The 23,265-nt window shown below is 50.6% G+C and overlaps 1 protein-coding gene across 1 annotated transcript in view; it reads left to right on the plus strand.

Moving 5' to 3' along the window:
* Positions 1-23,265, plus strand: part of PRPF6 (pre-mRNA processing factor 6) — a 30,679-nt gene that overhangs the window by 4,413 nt on the left and 3,001 nt on the right. The window contains exons 3-17 of the mRNA XM_049777509.1: positions 1,371-1,489; positions 2,927-3,005; positions 5,516-5,692; positions 6,430-6,585; positions 9,589-9,683; positions 10,729-10,885; positions 12,754-12,916; positions 14,430-14,548; positions 15,159-15,377; positions 19,872-19,994; positions 20,279-20,400; positions 21,532-21,670; positions 22,269-22,388; positions 22,550-22,726; positions 22,828-22,961. Of these exons, the coding sequence (XP_049633466.1) occupies positions 1,371-1,489; positions 2,927-3,005; positions 5,516-5,692; positions 6,430-6,585; positions 9,589-9,683; positions 10,729-10,885; positions 12,754-12,916; positions 14,430-14,548; positions 15,159-15,377; positions 19,872-19,994; positions 20,279-20,400; positions 21,532-21,670; positions 22,269-22,388; positions 22,550-22,726; positions 22,828-22,961 (2,099 nt within the window). The remainder of the gene's footprint in view (positions 1-1,370; positions 1,490-2,926; positions 3,006-5,515; positions 5,693-6,429; positions 6,586-9,588; positions 9,684-10,728; positions 10,886-12,753; positions 12,917-14,429; positions 14,549-15,158; positions 15,378-19,871; positions 19,995-20,278; positions 20,401-21,531; positions 21,671-22,268; positions 22,389-22,549; positions 22,727-22,827; positions 22,962-23,265) is intronic.

Here is a 23,265-nt window from a genome sequence, read left to right on the forward strand (position 1 = left end):
GTTACTCCTGGCTGTCTGCTCAGAAATAGCTCCTGGCAGGCACGGGGGACCATATGGGACACCGGGATTCGAACCAACCACCTTTGGTCCTGGATCGGCTGCTTGCAAGGCAAACGCCGCTGTGCTATCTCTCCGGGCCCCCCTTTTATTTTTTGTTTCTTCTCTCCACATACCCCCCTTTTATATTTTGTTTTTGGGCCACACCCAGCAGTGCTCAGGGGTTACTTGAGCTCTGCACTCAGAAAACACTCCTGGCGGGCTTGGGGGACCATATGGGATGCCGGGGATTGAACCTGGGTCAGCCATGTACAAGGCAAATGCCCTTCCCACTGTGCTATTGCTCTGGCCCTCCTCAGCCTTTCTGAGTCTCGAAGAATCTCTGAATCTCACTACACAGGGCTGCTGACCTGTAACTCTTGTTTGGATTCTCTCCTTTTTCCTATTTGAGGCTTGTTTCTGGTCCAGAATCCAGATCGCTAAATATTGTCGTCTCCACGGGGCTGGAGAGATAGCACAGTGGTGTTTGCCTTGCAAACAGCCAATTCAGGACCTAAGGTGGTTGGTTCGAACCCCGGCATCCCATATGGTCCCCCATGCCTGTCAGGAGCTATTTCTGAGCAGATAGCCAGGAGTAACCCCTGAGCACCGCTGGGTGTGGCCCAACAACCAAAAAAAAAAATATTGTCATCTCCTTAGTGCCACCCCCCCCAGTTTGGATAACTCTGTGTTCTCATCTGCCCTGGACCCTTTATATATATAAATATATATATATATATATATATATATTTATATATGTTATATATATATTGGTTTTTGGTTCACACTGGCACGCTCAGGGGTTACTCCTGGCTCTATGCTCAGAAATCGCTCCTGGCAGGCTCAGGGGACAATATGGGATGCCGGGCCTATATATATATATATATTTTTTTTTTTTTTTTTTTTTTTAACCCCCTTGGTTTATTTGTGTTTGGGTCACACCCGGTGGCGCTCAGGGGTCACTCCTGGCTCTGTGCTGAGAAATTGCCCCTGGCAGGCTCTGGGGACCATATGGGATGCTGGGATTCAAATCACCATTAGTCCTAGGTCAGCTGCGTGCAAGGCAAATTCCCAACCACTGTGTGATCACTCTGGCCCCTTTTATTTATTTATTTATTTATTTATTTATTTATTTATTTATTTATTTATTTCTGTTCTTTGGGGACCTGATATGTACCAAATATAAACTCTGCTTCTGAGCCCCATCTCTGACCAGTGGGGATTTTCCAGTTGGGAAGGTTGGTTAACAGGCATGTACTGCCAGAGGTATTCTTGTTTCTGGGCATGATGTTGGAGGGGAAACAGCCTTTCTAAGTGTGTGCTTTGGTTTTCAGTTCAACGGCTATGCTGGAAGCCTCTTCTCCAGTGGCCCTTATGAGAAAGATGACGAGGAAGCAGATGCCATCTATGCAGCCCTGGATAAAAGGATGGACGAGAGACGAAAAGAGAGAAGGTAAAACAAAGTCATTACCTGTAGACTTTATAATTAATATTTAATTCTGCAATTACCTTCTTGTTGGGTTCATCCAGTTTTGTTGTGATGTGGTGAAAGAGACATGGAACCATGGAGCGTGTGGGACCTGCCCACAACTGCATGTGCCAGGACCCAGCTGTTGTGTGGTTGCATGTCAGAGCCAGGCCACTGGAGAGCAGCATTCAGGTCTAGGCATGGAAACAGCAGTTCAGAGCTCTGATATCATTGTGGCTAGAGAGATAGCACAGCAGGGAGGGTATTTGTTTTGCATGTGGCTGACTTGAGTTTAATCCCCAGCATTCCATATGGTCCCCTGAGCACTGCTTACACGGCCCCCCTCTCCAAAAAAGAAAATAAAAGCTCCATTGTCCTTCATAGAAGGGGCTCACAGTGGCTGCACATTGGACTGACCCTCTCTGGGAACTGTCCAACTGAGGAGTGTGGGTGTCCACTTCGGGTGACTGACCAGCCAGGCGTTGGGGAGAGCAGTGCCACTGGGCGTGCGCCTGTACTGGGTCTGCCATTCCTCCTCTTGGCCCATATGCCTCCCAGCTGGGCTTCCCAGGGTGTCTTGAGCCAAAGTCTGGCCCAGCACACTAGTCGTTTCCAACTTTGATGGTGGCCCCAGATCTTGGCAACTGGCTCATGACATTGTTGTTTTGTGAGAGGAGTCTTGGCAAAAGGGCCTGGACAATTATGTGGCATTTGTCCTCTTGGGGTACGCTCTTCGTGTCCTGTCAATGGTAGTTGTAGAGGGCAGAAGCAGGGTCCAGGCTTGATGAAAGGAGTCCCTTGGACCCAAGTTCCTGAGAACTCTGCTTGCATGTGTTTTCCTATCAGCAGCCTTGAGTTTCCTATTTTGAGTTTGATATTTAGATTCCCATTGCCTATGGTCCAGGCTTACCTCGATCAATAATTTGTCTCAGTTTTCTGTTGCTCTTTTTTTTGGGGGGAGGCGGGGGTGGGGGACCACACCTGTTCAGGGCTTTTGAGCATCTGTCCAGTGCAGAGTAAACTAGTTTATATTTAATAAACTTACCCACATTTTATTGGGCTAACAGTTGTGTTACATTTGTGAGTATGTATTGTTGTAATTGAATGTATTTGACTTAGCTTCTGATTCTGGAATTGTTTTTTTTTTTTTTTTTCCTCGGGGAGTGGATACACCTGGTGGCACTCAGGGGTTATTCCTGGCTCTGCACTCAGGAATCACTCCTGACAGGCACAGGGGACCATTTGGGATGCCAGGGATCAAACCGGGGTCCGTCCCAGTTTGGCTATGTCAAAGCAAACCCCCAACCGCTGTGCTATCTCTCCGGCCCCCTTTTTGGTGATTTAAGAGATATTTAAAAAAAGAAAAAGACTTTCAGGTTGGACATCTGGTATTTCTAATGCTTACGTATTTTTACTTGGCAGGGAGCAGAGGGAGAAAGAAGAAATTGAGAAATACCGTATGGAACGCCCTAAAATCCAACAGCAGTTCTCAGATCTCAAAGTAAATAATTGAATGACACCCAGTTTCCTTAGTAGCTTTAGCCTCAGTAGCTTAGCTCTCCATTCGATGTAGGTCATGGAAGACAGCACCTGCCCTAGTGTGTCTGCTTAGACTTCTGTGTAAGAACCCATCCCCACCCCCACCAGGGAAAGGTGAAACAAAAAGCTTTTTATTTTTGTTTTGGTTTTAGGACACCCCCAGTGGTGCTCAGGGCTCACTTCTGTTCCTGTACTCATTCCTGGTGGGCTTGGGGGAACATATGTGATACCAGAAATTAAACCTAGGTTTGCGGCTTACAAGGCAAACGCCTTACCTGTTGTACTAATCCTTTGACCCAAATGAACGAGCTTTCTTTTAACTTTTTTTTTGGGGGCTGGTGAGGGGTGTCACACCCAGCAGCACTCAGGGATTACTCCTGGCTCTACACTCAGAAATCGCTCCTGGCAGGCTTGAGAGACCATATGGGAATTCCGGGATTAGAACCAGTGTTCTTTCGCATGCAAGGCAAACGCCCTACCTCCATGCTATCTCTCTGGTCACCACCCCCCCTTTTTTTTCTTTTTTGAACTGGCCCCCTCTTTTAACTTTTGTTTGTTTTGTTTTGTTTTTGTCTTTGGGCCATGCCCAGTGGTGCTCAGGTTACTCCTGGCTTTGTGCTTAGAAATCACTCCTGACAGGCTTACAGGACTATATGGAATGCCGGGGATTAAATCTGGGTCAGTCTTGTGCAAGGCAATCTTCCCTCCCCACTGTGCTATTGCTTGGCCTTTTTTCTTCTATAGATTTTGGGCTGCACCAAACAATACTTAGGAGGCTGTTCTTGGCTGTATGTTCAAGGGATCCTGTGGTTGGGACTTGAACCTAGACCTCCTGCATTCAAAGCCCTTGCTCTTCTTTTTAGTTCTCTCTTTCTCTCACTCCCTTTTTTGGGAACCAGTTCACACATATGTGAGGTTTCCTGAGCATTATCTGCTAGGCTTTGTTATTTTGTTTTTTGTTTTTGGTTCTCTTTTAGTTTTGGGGCCATGTCTGGCTGTGCTCAGGGAGAACTCCTGGATCTATACTCAGGGATCACCCCTGGTGGGCTTGAGGGACATTTGGGGTACCAGGGATCAAACCTGGGTCTCAGAACTTCTTGCAAGTCAAGCACCCTCCCTGCTGCTGTTTTATCATTCTAGCCCCTGTCTGCTCAGCTTTGATGGAACCATTTATGTTGAATGAAGAAGAGCAGATTGAACGAAATGTTTTTTGTTCGTTTGTTTGTTTTTTGGGTCACACCCAGCAGCGCTCAGGGGTTACTCCTGGCTTCTACGCTCAGAAATCACTTCTGGCAGGCTCGGGGAACCATATGGGATGCCGGGATGCGAACCACCATCCTTCTGCATGCAAGGCAAATGCCCCACCTCTGTGCCCTCTCTCCAGCCCCAAACAAAATGTTTTTCCTTCAAGACACAGGTGCTGGGCCAGAAATAGTAGGCAAGTTGCTTGCCTTCTGTACAGTTTGACCCGGGTTTAATCCCAACATTTCATATAGTACCTTGAGACTCACTAGGAGTGGTCCCTGCAGTGCAGAGCCAACTGTAAGCCCTAAGCACAACAGAGTGTGGCCAACCCCTCCAAATAAAGAGGGCCAGATCGATGGTGCAGCGGTAGGGCATTTGCCTTGCATGCGATTGATGCACAATGGACTGCGGTTCGATCCCCCAGTGTCCCATATGGTCTCCCAAGCCAGGAGCAATTTCTGAGTGCATAGCCAGGAGTAACCCCTGAATGTGACCGGTGTGGCCCAAAAACTAAAAAAGAACCAAAACGGCCCTGGAGAGATAGCACAGCGGCATTTGCCTTGCAAGCAGCCGATTCAGGACCAAAGGTGGTTGGTTCGAATCCCGGTGTCCCATATGGTCCCCGTGCCTGCCAGGAGCTATTTTTTTTTTTTTTTTTTGGTTTTTAGGTCACACCCGGCGGTGCTCAGGGGTTACTCCTGGCTGTCTGCTCAGAAATAGCTCCTGGCAGGCACGGGGGACCACATGGGACACCGGGATTCGAACCAACCACCTTTGGTCCTGGATCGGCTGCTTGCAAGGCAAACGCCGCTGTGCTATCTCTCCGGGCCTGCCAGGAGCTATTTCTGAGCAGACAGCCAGGAGTAACCCAAGAGCATCGCCAGGTGTGGCCCAAAAACCAAAAAAAAAAAAAAAAAGAACAAAAACAATAAAACCCCACCAAATAAAGAGGCCAGAAAGATAGTACGATGGGTCGAGCATTTGTTTGCCTTGCATTCAGTGGTTCAACCGATAAGGATTCTATCCCCGGCATCCCATATGGTCCCCTGACCCCCAAGCCTGCCAGGAGTGATTCCTGAGCATTTCCAGGTGTGCTCTCTCTTAAAAAAAAAAAAAAAAAAAGGAAAAGAAATAGATGACCATTTTTGTATCAAAACTATTGGAGTCTCAGGATCAGAGAGGGAAATTCTGCCAGAGCATAAACGTTTGGCGCCTGGGTGTTTCCAGAGGAAGTTGGCAGAAGTCACAGAGGAAGAGTGGCTGAGCATTCCTGAAGTCGGTGACGCTAGGAACAAGCGTCAGCGGAGCCCACGCTATGAGAAACTCACCCCTGTTCCCGACAGTTTTTTTGCGAAACATTTACAGACTGGAGAGAACCACACTTCTGTTGACCCCCGGCAGACTGTGAGTGCTTGAGAGGAAAAGGAAGGCGTGGTCTGGATGGGCTGGGAAGGCGGGTATTGGTGGGAGGCTTGCCAGTGTGGGTATGGGTGTGGCCTGGTGTGGGTGTGGGTGTGGGTATGGATATGTGGGGTTTTGGGCTTGTGTGGGGTGGCATATGGATGGTCTGAGATGGAGATGAGCTCTGTGTGTGTGTGTGTGTGTGTGTGTGTGTGTGTGTGTGTGGCATGAGATGTGGGTGTGGGTAGGGTGATGGTGGGGTTTTGTGGGGTGTATGGACATGTGGAGATCTTGTGGGTTGGCAGATGGGCATGCGTCAGGCTTTTATGGGTTTTTTTTTTTTTGGTTTGTTTGTTTTGTTTTTTTGGGTCACTCCTGGCTGTCTGCTCAGAAATATTTCCTGGCAGGCACGGGGGACCACCTTTGGTCCTGGATCGGCTGCTTGCAAGGCAAACGCCGCTGTGCTATCTCTCCAGGCCCCAGGCTTTTATGTTTTAGTCTTGGGGCCACAACCAGCACTGCTCAGAAGTTACTCCTGGCTCTGTGCTCGGAAATCACTCCTGGCGGTGCTCAGGAATGCTGGTGATCAAACTTGGGCTGGCCATGTGCAAGGTGAACACCTTACCCATTGTGCTGTGGCTCCAACTGTGTCAAGCATTCTTATAGCACAGAATTTGGAAGATGAGGGAGGCTCTTCTTTCTATCAAGAGACCTGAGTGGCCTTTTTCCCTCCCCCCCAGCAATTTGGTGGTCTCAACACACCTTACCCAGGTGGACTGAACACTCCCTACCCGGGTGGGATGACACCCGGACTCATGACACCCGGCACAGGGGAGCTGGACATGCGGAAGATTGGCCAGGCAAGGAACACCTTGATGGATATGAGGCTGAGTCAGGTGAGACTTGAATCATGCCACTGAGCTGTGTATTCATTAAGTGTGTGAGGTTCTTTTCTTTTTTTTGTTTTGGATCCAGACCTCGTGGAGCTGTGGAGCTCAGGGGAAACTCCTGGCTCTGCACTCAGGAACCAATCCTGGCAGTACTTGGGAGACCATAATGGATGCCCGATTGAACCTGGGTCATCTGTGTGCAAGACAAACACCTTCTAGTATACCCATCCTGCACCTTACATGCTGTGATCTCTCTCTGGCACCATATTTTCATATTTTACTTGGGTCTGTCTGTCTGTCTGTCTGTCTGTCTGTCTATCTATCTATCTATCTATCTATCTATCTATCTATCTATCATCTATCTACCTACCTACCTACCTACCTTCCTACCTACCTACCTACCTACCTACCTACCTATCTATCTATCTATCTATTATTTATCTATCTACCTATCTAATCTATCTATTGTTTTTGTGCCACACCCAGTGGGCACTCAGGTTACTCCTGGCTCTGAGCTCAGAAATTGCTCCTGGCAGGCTCAGGGGACCATATGGGATGCCAAGGATTGAACCCGGGTTAGTTCCAATCAAAAGCCCTAGTGCTATGCTATCACTCTGGCACCATTATTTTTGTTTTTGGGCCATACTTGGAGGTGCTCAGAGGTTCCTCCTGGCTCTGCACTCATAAAGTACTCCTGGCAGCTCATGGGACCATATGGGATGCTCGGAAGCAAGCCTGGGTCAGCCACGGGCCTGGTAAACACCCTATCTGCTATGCTATTGCTCCATTTTCCACTTGGGTCGTTTTACCTCCATGCTATCTCTCTGGCCCCGTTTTTGATCATTTTAGTTTTGGAATCATCACCCAGTGGTCTCAGGGTTTACTCCTGGCAGGCTCTAGGGATTGATTATAAAGGGTGCCAGCAATTGAACCCAGGTTAGTTACATGCAAAGGAAGCAAGCACTTCAGCTGCTGTGTTGTAAATCTGGCCCCTGATAGTTTTCTTCTGTATTGGTTTTGGGACGACATTGGCAGTGCTCAGGGCTGACTCTTGGTTCCCTGTTCAGAAGTGACTCCTGGTAGTGCACAGGGCACCATATGCAGTGTTGGGCATGGAACCCAGGTCAGCTACATGCAAATGAGGAACCTGCCTGTATGTTATCTCTTAGCTCTTTAGAGATGTTTTATTTTATTTTTCCTTTTGTTTACTTATGCCTTTTTCTTTGATGATGGTCATTTTAAGACATCTGGAGAGTTGTTTGATTACCTGCCCATGATATGCATATCCAAAGAAAATTAGTTGCAGTAAGTCTTTGCTGGGGGAAGGGTTGAGCCTATTTGGACTGTGTAGGATTTACTTCTTTTTTTAAATGATTTATTTTTAAATTTACTTAAAGAAAATCCATCACCTCGTTGACATAAATGATCATAATTCATATGTTTTAGGAAGACCAAAAGCAACATGATTTAAAAAAATAGAAAATTAAAAGAAAAACTAAAGAGATGGAAGACAAAGGAAAGAAGAAAAAGTTCAGTAGCAAGTATATTTTTAAAAATTATTGAATCAGGGGCCGGAGAGATAGCATGGAGGTAAGGCGTTTGCCTTTCATGCAGAAGGTCATCGGTTCAAATCCCGGCGTCCCATATGGTCCCCCGTGCCTGCCAGGAGCAATTTCTGAGCATGGAGCCAGGAGTAACCCCTGAGCACTGCCGGGTGTGACCCAAAAACCAAAAAAAAAAAAAAATTATTGAATCACCAATGAACTCATTAAAGCACAACAGAAAGTTTATTAACTCTTCTTTTTTTTTTTTTTTTTAAAGGATAAGACTTAAAAAATACATTAATTGGGGACCGGAGAGATAGCACAGCGGCGTTTGCCTTGCAAGCAGCCGGTCCAGGACCAAAGGTGGTTGGTTCGAATCCCGGTGTCCCATATGGTCCCTGGTGCCTGCCAGGAGCTATTTCTCAGCAGACAGCCAGGAGTAACCCCTGAGCACTGCCGGGTGTGATCCAAAAACCAAAAAAAAAAAAAAAAAAAAAAAAAATACAGTAAAAACGGTGTAAGAGTGGCAGTTGTTGTTTGCATAGGCACAGCAAAATATGGGAGAAATGGAAAGGAAAAGCGTTGGCCTAAATACAAGGAAACCTTACCCCTGAAGTTTTCTGGCATAAGACCAACTCTGGTCTTCAGGCATACTAGATTGTCCAATCCCTGAGTGTGGTCCCAGTGAAATTTTTTCGCCGAGAGCCTGTGCAGGATTTACTTTTGACTCTGCTCTGGAATCACTCGACTAGGGCTTCAGGACCACATTTGTGGTGCTGGGGATTTAAATTGATGAGTTGTGCACCAAAGTAAACTTGGTTATTGCTGGCTTTCGTTCTTCCTTAATGTCCTTCTATTCACTTAGGCTTGTCTCCTGCAACTTGCTTGCTTTCATTTTTATAGATTTTTGGTCACACCGGCAGTGCTTGGGTTACTCCTTACTCTGTGCTTAGAAATTGTTCCTGGTAGGTTCAGGAGACCCGACGGGCCAGGATTTGAACCACCATCCATCCTGGACAGTTTTGTGTGCAAGGCAAACGCCCTACCGCTGTGTTATCTTTCCAGCCCCTCATTTTTATTTACATTTTGGTTATACAGTGTGGAAGGAAGTTCGTGATCACTAATTTTGGAGCTGGACTTTTCTGCAGTTTCCACATGGACAGGTTGGGGTTGGAAAGGGGCCTGAGAATGTGCTAGATATGATCATTTTCTTCCATCAACCCACCTGTTGATCTTTCTATGGTCTATCCTCCCACCTATTTGGTCTTCCTGTATCCCAGTCCACTCACTTGATTGGCCTTGTTTCCCATCTTCCCACCTGATTGGGTCTTCCTGTGTCCCATCCTCCTACTGACTGGTTTCTGTGTTCCATCCACCTACCTGATGACCTTCCTGTGTCCTGTCCTCCCACCTGACTGGTCTTCTTGTGACCAATCCACTTACTTGACTGGTCTTTCTCATGCAGGTTTCTGACTCAGTGAGTGGACAGACTGTGGTTGACCCCAAAGGCTACCTGACAGATTTGAACTCCATGATCCCAACTCATGGTGGGGACATCAAGTAAGTGCTTGAGCCAGTAGAGTCGGGATACCAGTGTGGGCGCATTTTCTTTGAGACTCTGAAGTCAGGATGAACCCGGATACTCTCTGAGATACAGTGTGATCTCACTTTGGGGTTTATTTGTTTGTTCTTTATTTTATTTATTTATTTATTTATTTAATTATTTTTTGGTTTTTTGGCCATACCCAGTGATGCTCAGAGGCCACTCCTGGCTATGAGCTCAGAAATTGCTCCTGGCTTGGGGGACCATATGGATGCCAGGGAATTGAACCGAGGTTCATCCTAGGCTAGCATGGGCAGGGCAGATGCCTTACCACTTGCGCCACCACTCTGGCCCCTGTTCTTTCTTCCTTTTTTTATTTGGGTCACATTCAGCATCGCTCAGGGGTTACTCCTGGCTCTGTGCTCAGAAATCGCCCCTGGCAGGCACGGAGGACCATATGGGATGCTGGGATTTGAACCACTGTCCTTCTGCATGCAAGACAAACACCCCACCTTCATGCTATCTCTCTAGCCCCTGTTCTTTATTGTTTTGTGTTTTTGTTTGTTTTTGGGCCACACCCAACAGCACTCAGGAGTTACTCTTTTCTGTGCTCAGAAATCTGCTCCTGGCAGGTTTGGGGATGCTGGGAATCAAACCCAGGTTCGTCCAGGGTTGGCCATATGCAAGGCAAATGCCTTACCACTGTGCTATCTCTCTGGCCCTGTTTATTTGTTTTCACTTTCTGGGCCCTAGCTGGCATGCTCATGGCTTGCTGACTTGGGCAAGGAAATGCAATGGCTGCTTGCAAAGCCAGAACCCTACCTGCTATGCCAATTCTCTGGTCCCAGTGGCTTATTTCCTCAAGACCAGGCTTCAGTGCTAGTTCCAGGGCTTGCACGGTTCAGTTCTGTGCAGCAGTTTAGTTTTGAGTTGGTCTTGTCACTTGGACATCATGGTAGGCAGTTTGCTCGCCCTGTTTTTGCAAGGGTGCCTTCTTTCCGGGTTGGACCCAGAAAGGGTTTGCAGGGAGGTGTCCTGACCTATGCTTCTGCTGCCTCTTAGTGACATCAAGAAAGCACGGCTGCTCCTCAAGTCTGTTCGGGAAACGAACCCTCATCACCCACCAGCCTGGATCGCATCAGCCCGCCTGGAGGAGGTCACGGGGAAGCTGCAAGTAGCTCGCAACCTTATCATGAAGGGGACAGAGATGTGTCCCAAGGTGAGGCTGCATCCCATTTTCTGTCTGGGTTTTGGACCACACCTGGTGATGCTCAATGGTTACTCCTAGCTCTGCGTTCAGGAATCACTCCTGGTGGTGCAGGGGTGGGACCTGGGGCTGCCACATTCAAGGTATGGATCCTCCCTGATGTCCTATGGCTACCACCTCTGATCCCCTGTCCTGGGAGCTGATGCTGTGCTGAACTCTCGAGGACTCCCTGCATCTCGCAGGACCTTCCAGGAACCTACTTTTCAGGGTTGCTTGCTTCTGTGTTGGAGCTACAGATAACAGGGCAGATGACGGCAAGAAGCAGAGAGGAAAAGGATGTTCCTACACTTTTGTCCTGGAGCCGAAGTGCCCACGTGGCAATGTGAAGAGGCCCTGTGGTCCCCTAGCAAGACCCTAGAGATCAATCCTGCACTTATGAGTGTTCCAGCATCACCTTTTTTTTTTGGTTTGCCCCCACCCCTTTTATCTTTATTTTACCACCTTTTTTCAATCAGTCTTTTTGAGGGTATAAGGAGTCCAAACCTGGTGATGCTCAAGGGTTACTCTTGGCTCAGCACTTGGGAGTTACTCCTTGCTGGTTTTTTTTGTTTGTTTGTTTTTTGGGCCACACCTGTTGACGCTCAGGGGTTACTCCTGGCTATGTGCTCAGAAATCACTCCTGGCTTGGGGGGACCATATGGGACACCTGGGGATTGAATCGCGGTCCGTCTTAGGATTGTGCTTGCAAGACAGACGCCTTACCTCTAGCACCACTGCTCCGGCCCCTATTTTTTTTTTTTTTTTTTGTTTTTGGGCCACACCCGGTGACGCTCAGGGGTTACTCCTGGCTATGCACTCAGAAGTCACTCCTGGCTTGGGGGACCATATGGGACGCCGGGGGATCGAACCGCGGTCCGTCCTAGGCTAGTGCAGGTAAGGCAGGCACCTTACCTTTAGCGCCACCGCCCGGCCCCTATTTTTTTATTTTATTTATTTTTTGGTTTTTGAACAACACCCGGTGACGCTCAGGGGTTACTCCTGGCTATGCGCTCAGAAATCGATTGCTCCTGACTTGGGGGACCATATGGGACACCAGGGATCAAACCCAAGTCCGTCCTCGGTAGCTGTGTGCAAGGCAAAAGCCCTTCCGCTGAGCTATCACTCCGGTCCCCTCCTTGCTGTATTTTGGGGACCATATGGGATGTTGGAGATGGAACCTGGGGAGGCCACATTGCAAGTCAGACACCTTCCCTGGTTTGCTGTTGCTCCGGCCCCTTCTTAGTCAATCTTTGAAAAGATTTCTGAGTCCTTCTGGGGGACTCCGCTTCTTTTGGGGCCTCTTGCCAAGCAGGATGCCCTTTCGATCACTGACTAGCACATTAGGGGACGCACAGCTTGGATTAGCCCCTTCCAAGTAGGGGTCGCTGTGCTCTCCTCGGAGCAGACACTGGTCTCCTTGCTCAGGCCTCAAGGCTGTAGTCACATCTCAGCCCTCCCTCCCTTTGGGCATGTGGTGCAGGTGTGTTTCAGGGCATGTGTTTTATAGTCAGCCCTGCACCCCATATTCTGTGGAGCCTGGGCCTTCCTGCCTTACAGGGGTGCTGGACTGCATATAATAGTCATTGTGCAGTTACCACTGGTTCCTTTACTTTCTTCTTTAAATTATTATATTTTATTTTATTTTTTTTTTTTTTTGGGTCACACCCAGCGGCACTCAGCTTACTCCTGGCTCTGCATTCAAAATCATTCCTGGCAGGCTTGGGGCGGGCAAATGGGATGTTGGTTATTGTACCCAGGTCAGCCGTGTGCGAGGCAAATGCCCTCGCTGCTTCCGATGCTATACTATTGCTCCAGCCCGGCACTTCCTCTTTTGCTCACAGAGCGAAGACGTCTGGCTAGAGGCAGCCAGGTTGCAGCCAGGGGACACAGCCAAGGCCGTGGTGGCCCAGGCCGTCCGGCACCTCCCGCAGTCAGTCAGGATCTACATCAGAGCAGCGGAGTTGGAGACGGATATTCGGGCTAAGAAGCGGGTACTGAGGAAAGGTGAGCCTGTATGTGGGACGCACCTGCCATCTGGGGCTCTCGAAAGGATCTTTTGGGCTTTGGTGGCAGTGAACAAGAAACAGTGGCCTTTTCTGGACAGGGAAGCAGGACCCACACTTGGCATCTGGAAAACCAGGTGGTCACCGCACAAGTGTCCAGCAGTGCGGCTTCTTGCCTGTTACTTGTGGGTCATTTGGGCTGAGGGTGGAATCGGGCTCTTTTTTATTATTTATTTATTTATTTGTTTGTTTGTTAGTTTGTTTGTTTTATTTGGCCACACCCGGCAGTGCTCAGGGTGCTGAGCACTCTGGCTCTGTGGTCAGAAATTACTCCTGGCAGGCTTGGGGAACCATATGGGATGCTAGGGATTGAATCCGGGTCGGCCACATGCAAGGCAAACACCCTCTCCACTGTGCTATTGCTCTGGCCCCTGGAATTGGGCTCTTTGAGGAGAGATGGGGAAGGCAGTCTTTAGTGGATGGCTTCGGTGCTGTCCGTGTCTGGTATATGTTAGTGTGTGAGTGTAGAGGGAGTTCTCAGGGGAGAGGTGTTGCTGTGTGGCCCCTTACACGTGGGCTCAGGTCGTCTGATGTGGGTCTGATGTCAACTCAGCTCCCCTCCCAGTCAGGCCAGGGCAGAATGTTACACCTGTCACAATTTATAAAAGCCGACTTCTTGGGGCCGGAGTGGTGGCGCAAACGGTAAGGTGTCTACTTTGCCCACACTAGCCTAGGATGGATGCGGTTCGATCCCCTGGCATCCCATATGGTCTCCCAAGCCAGGAGCGATTTCTGAGCGCATAGCCAGGAGTAACCCCTGAGAGTCTCTGGGTGTGGCCCAGAAAACAGAAAACAACAACAACAAAATACAAAAAAATGCTGACTTGTTTTTCAGCCAGGAAACTTTTTTTAGTACAAACCAATTAAGTTCTGGACATTGGCATGATTTTTTTCCAGAGGATTTTCCTGTACTCCCCAGTAGAACTGAGGGATGGTTCGATGTGTGTTCCTGATGGGCAGTGCCTATCCTGCCCAGTACAGGCTTCCCAGCTCCTTATTTTAGCTGTTCTCAGCTTAGAAGGGGGCTATCTGGAAGTGATGGCCTTGGGGAAAGGGAGGATTGTATTTCCAGGCCATTTTGGCATGCAAGGGCAGGCCGAGGAGCTCTACTTTCTCCTGGGCAGGGCCAGCATGCCCAGGTAGACAGACTGTGGGCTCCCAGGATGTACTCTGCCTAGTGTTTACAGGACAGCATTGGTTTTGTTCTGCTTTGTTTTGTTTGCTTGTTTTTGGGCCACACCTAGTGGCAGGTATTCCTGGAGTCGCTCCTGGCTCTGCACACAGAAATCACTCTTGGCGGGCTCAGGGGACCATTATAGGATGCCAGGGATTAAACTCTGGTTGGCCACATTGCAAAGTTAGCACCTTCCTTGCTGTACTTTTATCTCTCTGGTCCTTTTTCTCCCTTTTCTCCCCCTTTACTCTCTCCTGGTACGTTCCTTGACTTTTCCCAGCCCTGGAGCATGTGCCGAACTCGGTTCGCTTGTGGAAGGCAGCCGTGGAGCTGGAAGAGCCCGAAGATGCCCGCATCATGCTCAGCCGTGCCGTGGAGTGCTGCCCCACCAGCGTGGAGGTGAGTCCAGGCCACGTTGCTCCTTGGCACCACTCTTCTAGAGGCCTGTCGCCTAACTTCAGCTCCTTGTCTGTAAATGGGGCCCAGCAGAAGGGCGCTGGTAGAAGAGGGGGTGTGTCTTCCTGAGCTCTGCCTCAGTCTGGCTGTGTTCTCAGACCTCTGGCTCACATCACCGTGTAGCCGTGACCAGTTTTGTTTTCACTACAGTCCGGTTCGGCATGTCTTTAATTACCACCCTGGGCATTGTGAAATCTGCAGACAATATCCATTTTGCTTTATTTCTAGAAAAAAAAAAACAACAACTAAGACTGTACCCATTCCTAGTGAGAAAATGGCCTCATCAGTTGCTGGGCATGAGTTCCAGGAGGCTGAGCAGCTCTGGGGCCTGCCTGTCCCCCACTCCTGGCAGGAGTTTAGTGTTCTGTGTACCCCCCAGACAAGTGGCTGAGAACCCCGCAGCTTCTTACAGTAGAGGATCATTGAGAAAGTGTGAAGCACTCAGCAGCCAGCCATGCTCCTGACACCCTCCCAGGGCCCTGCCTGCTGATGGGGTGTTATATGTTGGTGCACTTATCCCAACCTCCTGTTCCCTGGCTCTGTCTTCCTGCAGCTCTGGCTTGCTTTGGCCAGACTGGAGACCTATGAAAATGCCCGGAAGGTCTTAAATAAGGCCCGGGAGAATATTCCGACGGACCGGCACATCTGGATCACGGCGGCTAAGCTGGAGGAAGCCAACGGGAACACGCAGATGGTGGAGAAGATCATTGACCGTGCTATCACTTCGTTGCGGGCTAACGGTGTGGAGATAAACCGTGAGCAGTGGATCCAGGTGAGGAGCTGGGGCAGGACTCTTGTTGTAGCTAGTGCTGCAGCCTCACTCTTCTCAGGGCCTGTCCTCACCTGTCGACTCTTGGCTGAACTTCCCTCCCGTTCAGGCAATAGCATTTCCTGGAGTGGGTTCTGAAGGACTTTTCACCGGGGCAGGACTGGTGCTGTGCACGCTCAGGCTGTGAGCAGTCAGCCAAGAGGAGAGAGACTTCAACATTTTTCTCCTGGCTCAGCCTCCGTGATAGACTGGGAGGCCATTCTGGTTTCTTGGTCCTTGCACTTTGTGGCATATCACATGTTTGGTGGTGGAAATGCCGGACGGCGGCAGTAAGTGAGGTGGTGATGGGTTTGAAGCCTGTTGCTGGTCTATAGGACCCTCCCGTTTTTTACTTCTTGTGGTGGAGATCAAGCCCAGGTCCTCTGCGTGCAAGTCATGCACATACTGACACACAAATCCAGGCTCTTCATCTGTGCTTTTTTTGGTTTGGGAGCCATATCTGACAGTGCTCAGAGCTTATTCTTGGCTCAGTTCTCAGGGATCCCTTGTGGCAGAGCTCTAAGGACCAGATGGGGTGCTGAGGATTGAACCAGGGACACCATGGGCTCAGCAAGGATCCAGCTGTCTGTACTGTTTTTTGCTCCTGCCTTTGTTTGTTTTTGGTGTTTGGGCCACATGTGGTGGCGCTCAGGGGTTACTCCTGGCTCTGTGCTCAGAAATCGCTCCTAGGGACCAGAGAGATAGCATGGAGGTAGGGCATTTGCCTTACATCCAGAAGGACGGTGGTTTGAATCCCGGCATCCCATATGGTCCCCCGTGCCTGCCAGGGGCGATTTCTGAGCGTAGAGCCAGGAGTAACTCCTGAGCACTGCTGGGTGTGACCCAAAAACCAAAAAAAAAAAAAAAAAAAAAAAAGAAAGAAAAGAAATTGCTCCTGGCCGGCTTGGTGGACCATGTGGGATGCCAGTGATCAAACCTGGGTTCGTCCCAGGTCAGCAGAGTGCAAGGCGAATGCTTATATAAAATATAATATATATATATGTAATATATAAAAAATAATAACCCTGTTATTATTTTTAAAGCTTCATACTATTACTTAAATTACAGTAAAATGACAGTGAATTCTGCACAGTAATCATGCCCCACATTTTTGAAAAGAGGAAATTACAGACACTGATAAAATATCTTATACACTGATAAAATTACAGTAAAATATTATATTAGAGGAGTTCCTTTTATCCCCATTAGGCTAATAATAAATTATTCTTAATGATGTGTCTTAAAAAACTACTCATATATTTTGCATTTTTTATGGCTTCTATATAATTGGGTCTTGGTTTTTGGGTCGTACTGGATGGTGCTCAGCAGTTACTCCTGACTCTGCACTCAGAAATTATTCTTGGGGCCGGAGAGATAGCATGGAAGTTAGGTGTTTGCCTTTCATGCAGAAGGACCGTGCTTCGAATCCCGGCATCCCATATGTCCCCTGTGCCTGCCAGGGGCAATTTCTGAGCATAAAGCCAGGAGTAACCTATGAGAGCTGCCAGGTGTAACTGACCCAAAAACCAAAAACCAAAAAAAAAAAAAAAAAAAGGAATTATTATTATTATTATTTATTTTTTGGTTTTTGGGCCACACCCGGTGACGCTCAGGGGTTACTGCTAGCTATGCGCTCAGAAGTCGCTCCTGGCTTGGGGGACCATATGGGACGCCAGGGGATCGAACCGAGGTCCATCCTAGGCTAGCGCTGGCAAGGCAGACACCTTACCTCGAGCGCCACCGTGCCGAGCCGGCCCCAGAAATTATTCTTGTCAGGCTCAAGGGACCCTGTCGGATGGCGGGAATCAAACCTGGATCCACCGCGTGCAAGGCAAATGCCCTCCCCACTGTGACTCTATATTGCGCTTAAGTCATAGATTAGAGTTTTTCTCATTTCCTGGTGCTCACCTTGCTTTGGTGGGAACTTTCCCCCTTGCCCTGCCTTTGTGCGGCTGTACTTGTATCTCCTTAGGTCGCTTAGTAGCAGCTGTAAGATCTTTGCTCCTCTTCTTCGGGTTAAGTCTTCAGTTCCCGTTGTTGGCACCTGATCCTCAATTCACTGCCTTCCTCACTTCTGCTCTTTTGTCTGAAGCAAGTATGGCCACCCTGTGTTTCTTTTCTTGTGTGATTGTTGGCAGCCCTGTCTCAGCCTTGTCTCTCACTCCTGTCTCAATCCTGTCTCAGTCCCTCCCCTCGTAAATGCTCCTACGTGAGTGCTCCTGAGTGCCCTTCCTCCTCAGCGAGTGCTCCTGCAATTCTAAGCACCTTCCCCTCACTGAGTGCCCCTCGCTCTCGGAGTACTCCTGCTCTGTCAGTGTTCTTCAGTGAGTGCCTCTCCTCCTCCTAGGGTGCCCCTCTGAGTGCTCCTCTAAGTGGCCCCCCTCATGAGTGTCCCTTCCCTAATATAGTGTCGTTGCTGGAAACAGCAGGGTGTCCAACTCTGCTGCAAAGGTGCTCCCAAGGCATTTTCTTAGAGTGGTAAATGTGGGACTATGTTTGGAAGGAAAAGACCTCATCCTCCATCCCTTCATCAGTCAACCTTTTCAGGGGCTGACTTGCAACATATGTTAACATAATTGCATGTTATTGGGGTTGTGCACGTGTGGGTGCTAGTAGATATGTTATTGGGAGGCTGTACTCTCTTCCATCCTGGGGTTCCCCCCCCCTTTTCTTTCTTTTCTTTTTTTTTTTTTTGGTTTTTGGGTCACACCTTATGCCACTCTGGTTACACCTGGCTGTGCTCAGAAGTCACTCTGGCAGGCTCGGGGACCATCCATATGGGATGCCAGAGATTGAACCCAGGTCCATCCTGGGTCACAAATGCCTTACCATTGTACTATTGCTCCGGCCCTTTGTCTTTTTTTTTGGGGGGGGGGGGCACTCCCAGCGATGCTTAGAGCTTCCTGGCTCTGCACTCAGGAATCACTCTTGACAGTTTTCAGGAGTCATATGGGATGACAGGGATCCAAACGAGGTTGGCTGTGTGCAAGACAAATTTCTTACTCACTGTACATTGTTCCTTTCCTGGGAATATATTTTCACAATGAATTTCTTGAATTTTTGTAACAAATTTTTGGGGGTGATCTTTTGGAGGCCCTACTCTTGGTGATGTTCAGGCATCACTCTTGGAGTGATATGGGATGTTGGAGATCGACCCAGGTAGGCCTAATGCAAGGGCTTTCCACTGTGCTAGTTCTCCGGCCCTATAATGAGCATCATGGGAGAAGGAGTTGCATTCTGTATAGATGGCATTTTGACCACTGCCAGCAGTCTGGGACTGTTATATCTGCTATATCTATATTCCTCTTAATCCACTTTTGTCAACATATACTTTCGTGTTGACGGACCCAACAGAATGTTAAAGGACCCTGTGAATAGCTGGACATTCTTGGATGGTTATGGGTTTCCTGGCAGGTGTGTGAAACCCACTCATAGCATTGCTCCTTAGAGTTGTGTCATGGCGCTCTGTGTTGTCTGCTTCTTTTGACCCATAGGAGGCATTTCCCTGTGTCCTGCTGTGTATCCCCAAGCAAGTGCTTCTACCAGTCACTCCTCTGTGTGTCCCAGATCAAGTACTCCTACTAGCCACTCTTTTGTGTGTGTGTGTGTGTGTGTGTGTGTGTGTGTGTGTGTGTCCCTTTGTGTGTCTCCTGAGCTCCTACTGCACTAGTCTGTACTGGTCTTCAGCCACCTCCTGGAGAGGTTTGTCCACATTGGTACTGAGGGAGGCTGAGAGTACAGGAACACTTTATTTTTTATTTTTATTTCTTTTTGGTTTTTTGGGCCACACCCGTTTGATGCTCAGGGGGTTACTCCTGGCTAAGCGCTCAGAAATTGCCCCTGGCTTGGGGGGACCATATTGGACGCCGGGGGATCGAACTGCGGTCCTTCCTTGGCTAGCGCTTGCAAGGCAGACACCTTACCTCTAGCGCCACCTCTCCGGCCCCAATACAGAAACACTTGAATGTCATCAGGGGCTGGTCAATTGTTTCTAGTGTCGCTGAGTAGTGGAGAGGGGCCCTTTGAGGAGCAAGTTGTAGAGTTGGGGAGAGAGCACAGTGCAATCCTTGATTCCCCATAAGTCCCTTTGAACACAGAGCCAGGAGTCGGCCCTGCGTCCTGCCTGGTATAGTTCAACAATGAAAGAAAAGTAAGTGGAATGAGCCAAGCTGAGGTCCTGAGAGTGTTTGGGAGGGATCCAAGCCCCCTACCTCCAGGAGACACCTTTCTTTTTTTTTTTGGGGGGGGGCACACCCGTTTGATACTCAGGGGTTACTCCTGGCTAAGCGCTCAGAAATTGCCCCTGGCTTGGGGGGACCATATGGGATGCCGGAGGATCAAACCGCGGTCCTTCCTTGGCTAGCGCTTGCAAGGCAGACACCTTACCTCTAGCGCCACCTCACCGGCCCCTAGGGGAGACACCTTTCATCTCCACTTTGTGTTCCTTTCCTATCCCAGGATGCCGAGGAGTGCGACAAGGCTGGGAGTGTGGCCACCTGCCAGGCAGTCATGCGAGCCGTGATTGGCATCGGGATTGAGGAAGAGGACCGGAAGCACACCTGGATGGAGGACGCAGACAGTGTGAGCGGGACTGAGGGCGCTCAGGCCTCTCTCTGCCAGGGTTTCCACTGGCTTAAATGCCCACAGTGCACAGCGCTCTGTGAACCCTGAGTTCACTAGATCGATGCTTTTTGTCTCATTGGGGGCCAAATCCAGCAGCACTCTGGGCCTGAACCTCAGGGCTTACTTACTCTGCTTGGGGGACCAGGTGGTGCCAGGGATAAGCCCAGAGCTCCTGCCCTTTGAGCTGTGCCCTTAGGCCCCAAGCATGGGCCGTGTGCCCTGACACCTTGTTTCTTCCACAGTGTGTGGCGCACAACGCTCTGGAGTGTGCGAGGGCCATCTACGCCTACGCCCTGCAGGTGTTCCCTAGCAAGAAGAGTGTGTGGCTACGTGCCGCCTACTTTGAGAAGAACCACGGCACCAGGTACGTGGTAAGGCCCAGGCGCCGTGCCTGGTGTTGGGCTTAGGTGCATGTTGCCTGAGGTAGATCCAGCCCTTGGTGGTGAGCTCCAGTAGGAGCTGTGTTCATGGGCCTCTGGGAGAGAAGCTTTCCCGACTCCTAGCTGAGGGCCAGAGCATGTGCAGCTGAGCCAGCAGGCGCTGATGCCTAAGGGCTGCCTGCGGTGAGGTAGGCCAGAGCCGTGTCTCAGTGCCACATGGGCCCTGCAGTGTGGGTGGGGCGCCTGGTTTTCATTTGTGCTCTGCTGGATTTGTGCTCTGAGGAGGTCCCTGACAATTCTCCCTAATTATGCTCTCTAATTGAAAAAACCTTTCGGTTCGCCCCACTGGCCAGAGCAGCCTGTTGGATCAGGTGCTGTAGTTTCTGGCGTGAGGTGGGCGGCACTGGACTCCGGGTCCCCCGAGGCCGGACCCTCCTCCGACCGAATCATCGGCTCTGATCCCTGTGCAGTGGGGATGGGCCGGCTACGCTGGGTCTCGAGAGCTGGCAGTTCTCTTCCACTCTGGAGTTTTGTGCATTTTCCAGCTTATTGGAGAAGCTCTCCTCATGCGTTTTGGGGAAGCAGCTTCCTATGGGGTCGGCTCAGGCTGGTCTCCTGTGACCTTGGCCCCTGAGGTTCCCGCACAGTGCCGCCCCCCCCCCCCCCCCCCCCCCCCCCCCCCCCCCGTGCGAGAGTCTCTGTCCTCATGCCTCGGGGTCGGGGTGAGCTAGGAGCCAAGAACAGCTTCTTCAATAGACAGTTTCTCTGACTCCCGGTCACTATCTCTGTGGGCGGGTCTGCAGCTCAAGATGAAAAGGTTTTTCCTGTCACCCAGACTGTGGAGTTATCGTTCCCCTCCCTCCAGGACACACGGCTGTAAAAGGGCCTCGTCAGAAGTCGGGGTGTCGGTGGTCGTGTGAACAATGTGCCGCTTTGTAGCGCCTCCTCAGAGGCTGGCTGGGGGGGCCCTTTGTGGAGAGGAGATTTCTCCACACTCTTCCCGTCATAAAAGCTGGTCAATCATTCACGACTCCTGGTGTCGAACTTTGGAGCAATAACTGTCCCCCATGGCTGTGGTGCTCGGGGCACCCTGCTGAGTGAGGCCTGTCTTGCAGGGAATCCCTGGAGGCGTTGTTGCAAAGGGCCGTGGCCCACTGCCCCAAAGCAGAGGTGCTGTGGCTCATGGGCGCCAAGTCCAAGTGGCTGGCCGGGGACGTGCCTGCTGCACGGAGCATCCTGGCTCTGGCCTTCCAGGTAGGTGAGGGGGCTCAGCTCCAGAACCTAACCTCTGTTCGCTGATAGATGTTGGTCCCTGGCTTCAGGCTTTTCAGCAGGTGGCGCACACACTGTAGGCCCACACGCCATGCTAGGGGGACTGTCCCTTTTTGGGTCCCAGCACCAGGTGCTGTCCCCAGCGTCCTTCCCACCACTGCTGCTCTTCCCCGCCATGTTTTGCATGTTCACACCAAGGATCTTGTCTGCCTGAGTGGCCGTGACACATCAGAGTCTGCGACAGCTTTACTGGCTGCTGCCCACAACCTGGCCACAGTGGGCGTCCTCCTGTCTGGGTTGGCTGCAGACGAGGGTGTGAGAGGCCCACTTTGGTTCTAAGAGGTTCTCGGAGAAGGGGCCGGCTGCAGCCATCAGCCGTGCAGAGCACATGTCCGCCAGGAGAAGGAGGGCTGGCCTGGGTCCAGTGGGTCAGCTTGGGCGCATGCCGCCTCGGTCACGTGAGTGCCCAGAAAGAGCCTGGAGCAGAGGGTCCTGCAGCAGCGTGTGACGGCTGCTTCTGATTAGGTGAGGCGCGCCCTGTGTGCTTGTGTCCAAATGCTCGCCTCGGCTTTGCCCCCAGGCCAACCCCAACAGTGAGGAGATCTGGCTGGCCGCCGTGAAGCTGGAGTCCGAGAACAATGAGTACGAACGGGCCCGGAGGCTGCTGGCCAAGGCGCGGAGCAGCGCGCCCACTGCCAGGGTGAGTGCCGTGGCCCCTACAGCCCCATCGTGTCTTGAAGGCCGGGCTGGGGAGGGCGGAGGATCCAGGGTCTGAGTTCCAGACAGCAAGAGCTGCCTAGCTGTGCCCCAGCCGGGGGGTCGGTGTCAGCCAGGGGCAACTTCTGGTGTGGCTGGCGGCAGGTTTTCATGAAGTCGGTGAAGCTGGAGTGGGTGCTCGGCAACATTGCGGCTGCTCAGGAGCTGTGTGAGGAAGCCCTGCGCCACTACGAGGACTTCCCCAAACTCTGGATGATGAAGGGGCAGGTGGAGGAGCAGGAGGGCCTGACGGAGCGTGCCCGGGAAGCCTACAACCAGGGGGTGAGCTGCCACCGTGCGGAGCTAGGCTTGATGTGGGACCCACAGGGGCATGGGGTGGGACCCACATGTGACTTCCCCCCTTTCCTGCGGTGTTGCTGTAGTTGAAGAAGTGCCCTCAGTCCACACCACTCTGGCTTCTGCTCTCTCGGCTGGAAGAGAAAAGCGGGCAGCTGACCCGGGCTCGTGCCATTCTGGAAAAGTCTCGTCTGAAGAACCCCAAGAACCCGGGTCTCTGGTGAGTTCTGGGGACCCGGTCCTGTGTTTGTCGCAATTCAGGCGTCATTTACCTCAAGCTTTCCATGAGCGGAAGCTCAGATATGGGCCTGGAGCGCTACCACAGCGTGTAGGAAATTTGCCTTGTATGCAGCCATCTCTGGTTTGATCCCCAGCATCCTATATGGTCCCCCGAGCCTACCAGGTGTGGCCCCAAAACAAAGAAGCTCAGGAGTACCTCTGAATAGAGTGTGGGGAGGGCTGGGGCATGAAGCAGTAAAGGTGACATCTAGTGAGCCTGCGTGCATGCTCCTTTGGGTGATGTT

This window comes from Suncus etruscus, chromosome 7 (assembly GCF_024139225.1).
Source record: "Suncus etruscus isolate mSunEtr1 chromosome 7, mSunEtr1.pri.cur, whole genome shotgun sequence".
Lineage (NCBI taxonomy): Eukaryota > Metazoa > Chordata > Mammalia > Eulipotyphla > Soricidae > Suncus > Suncus etruscus.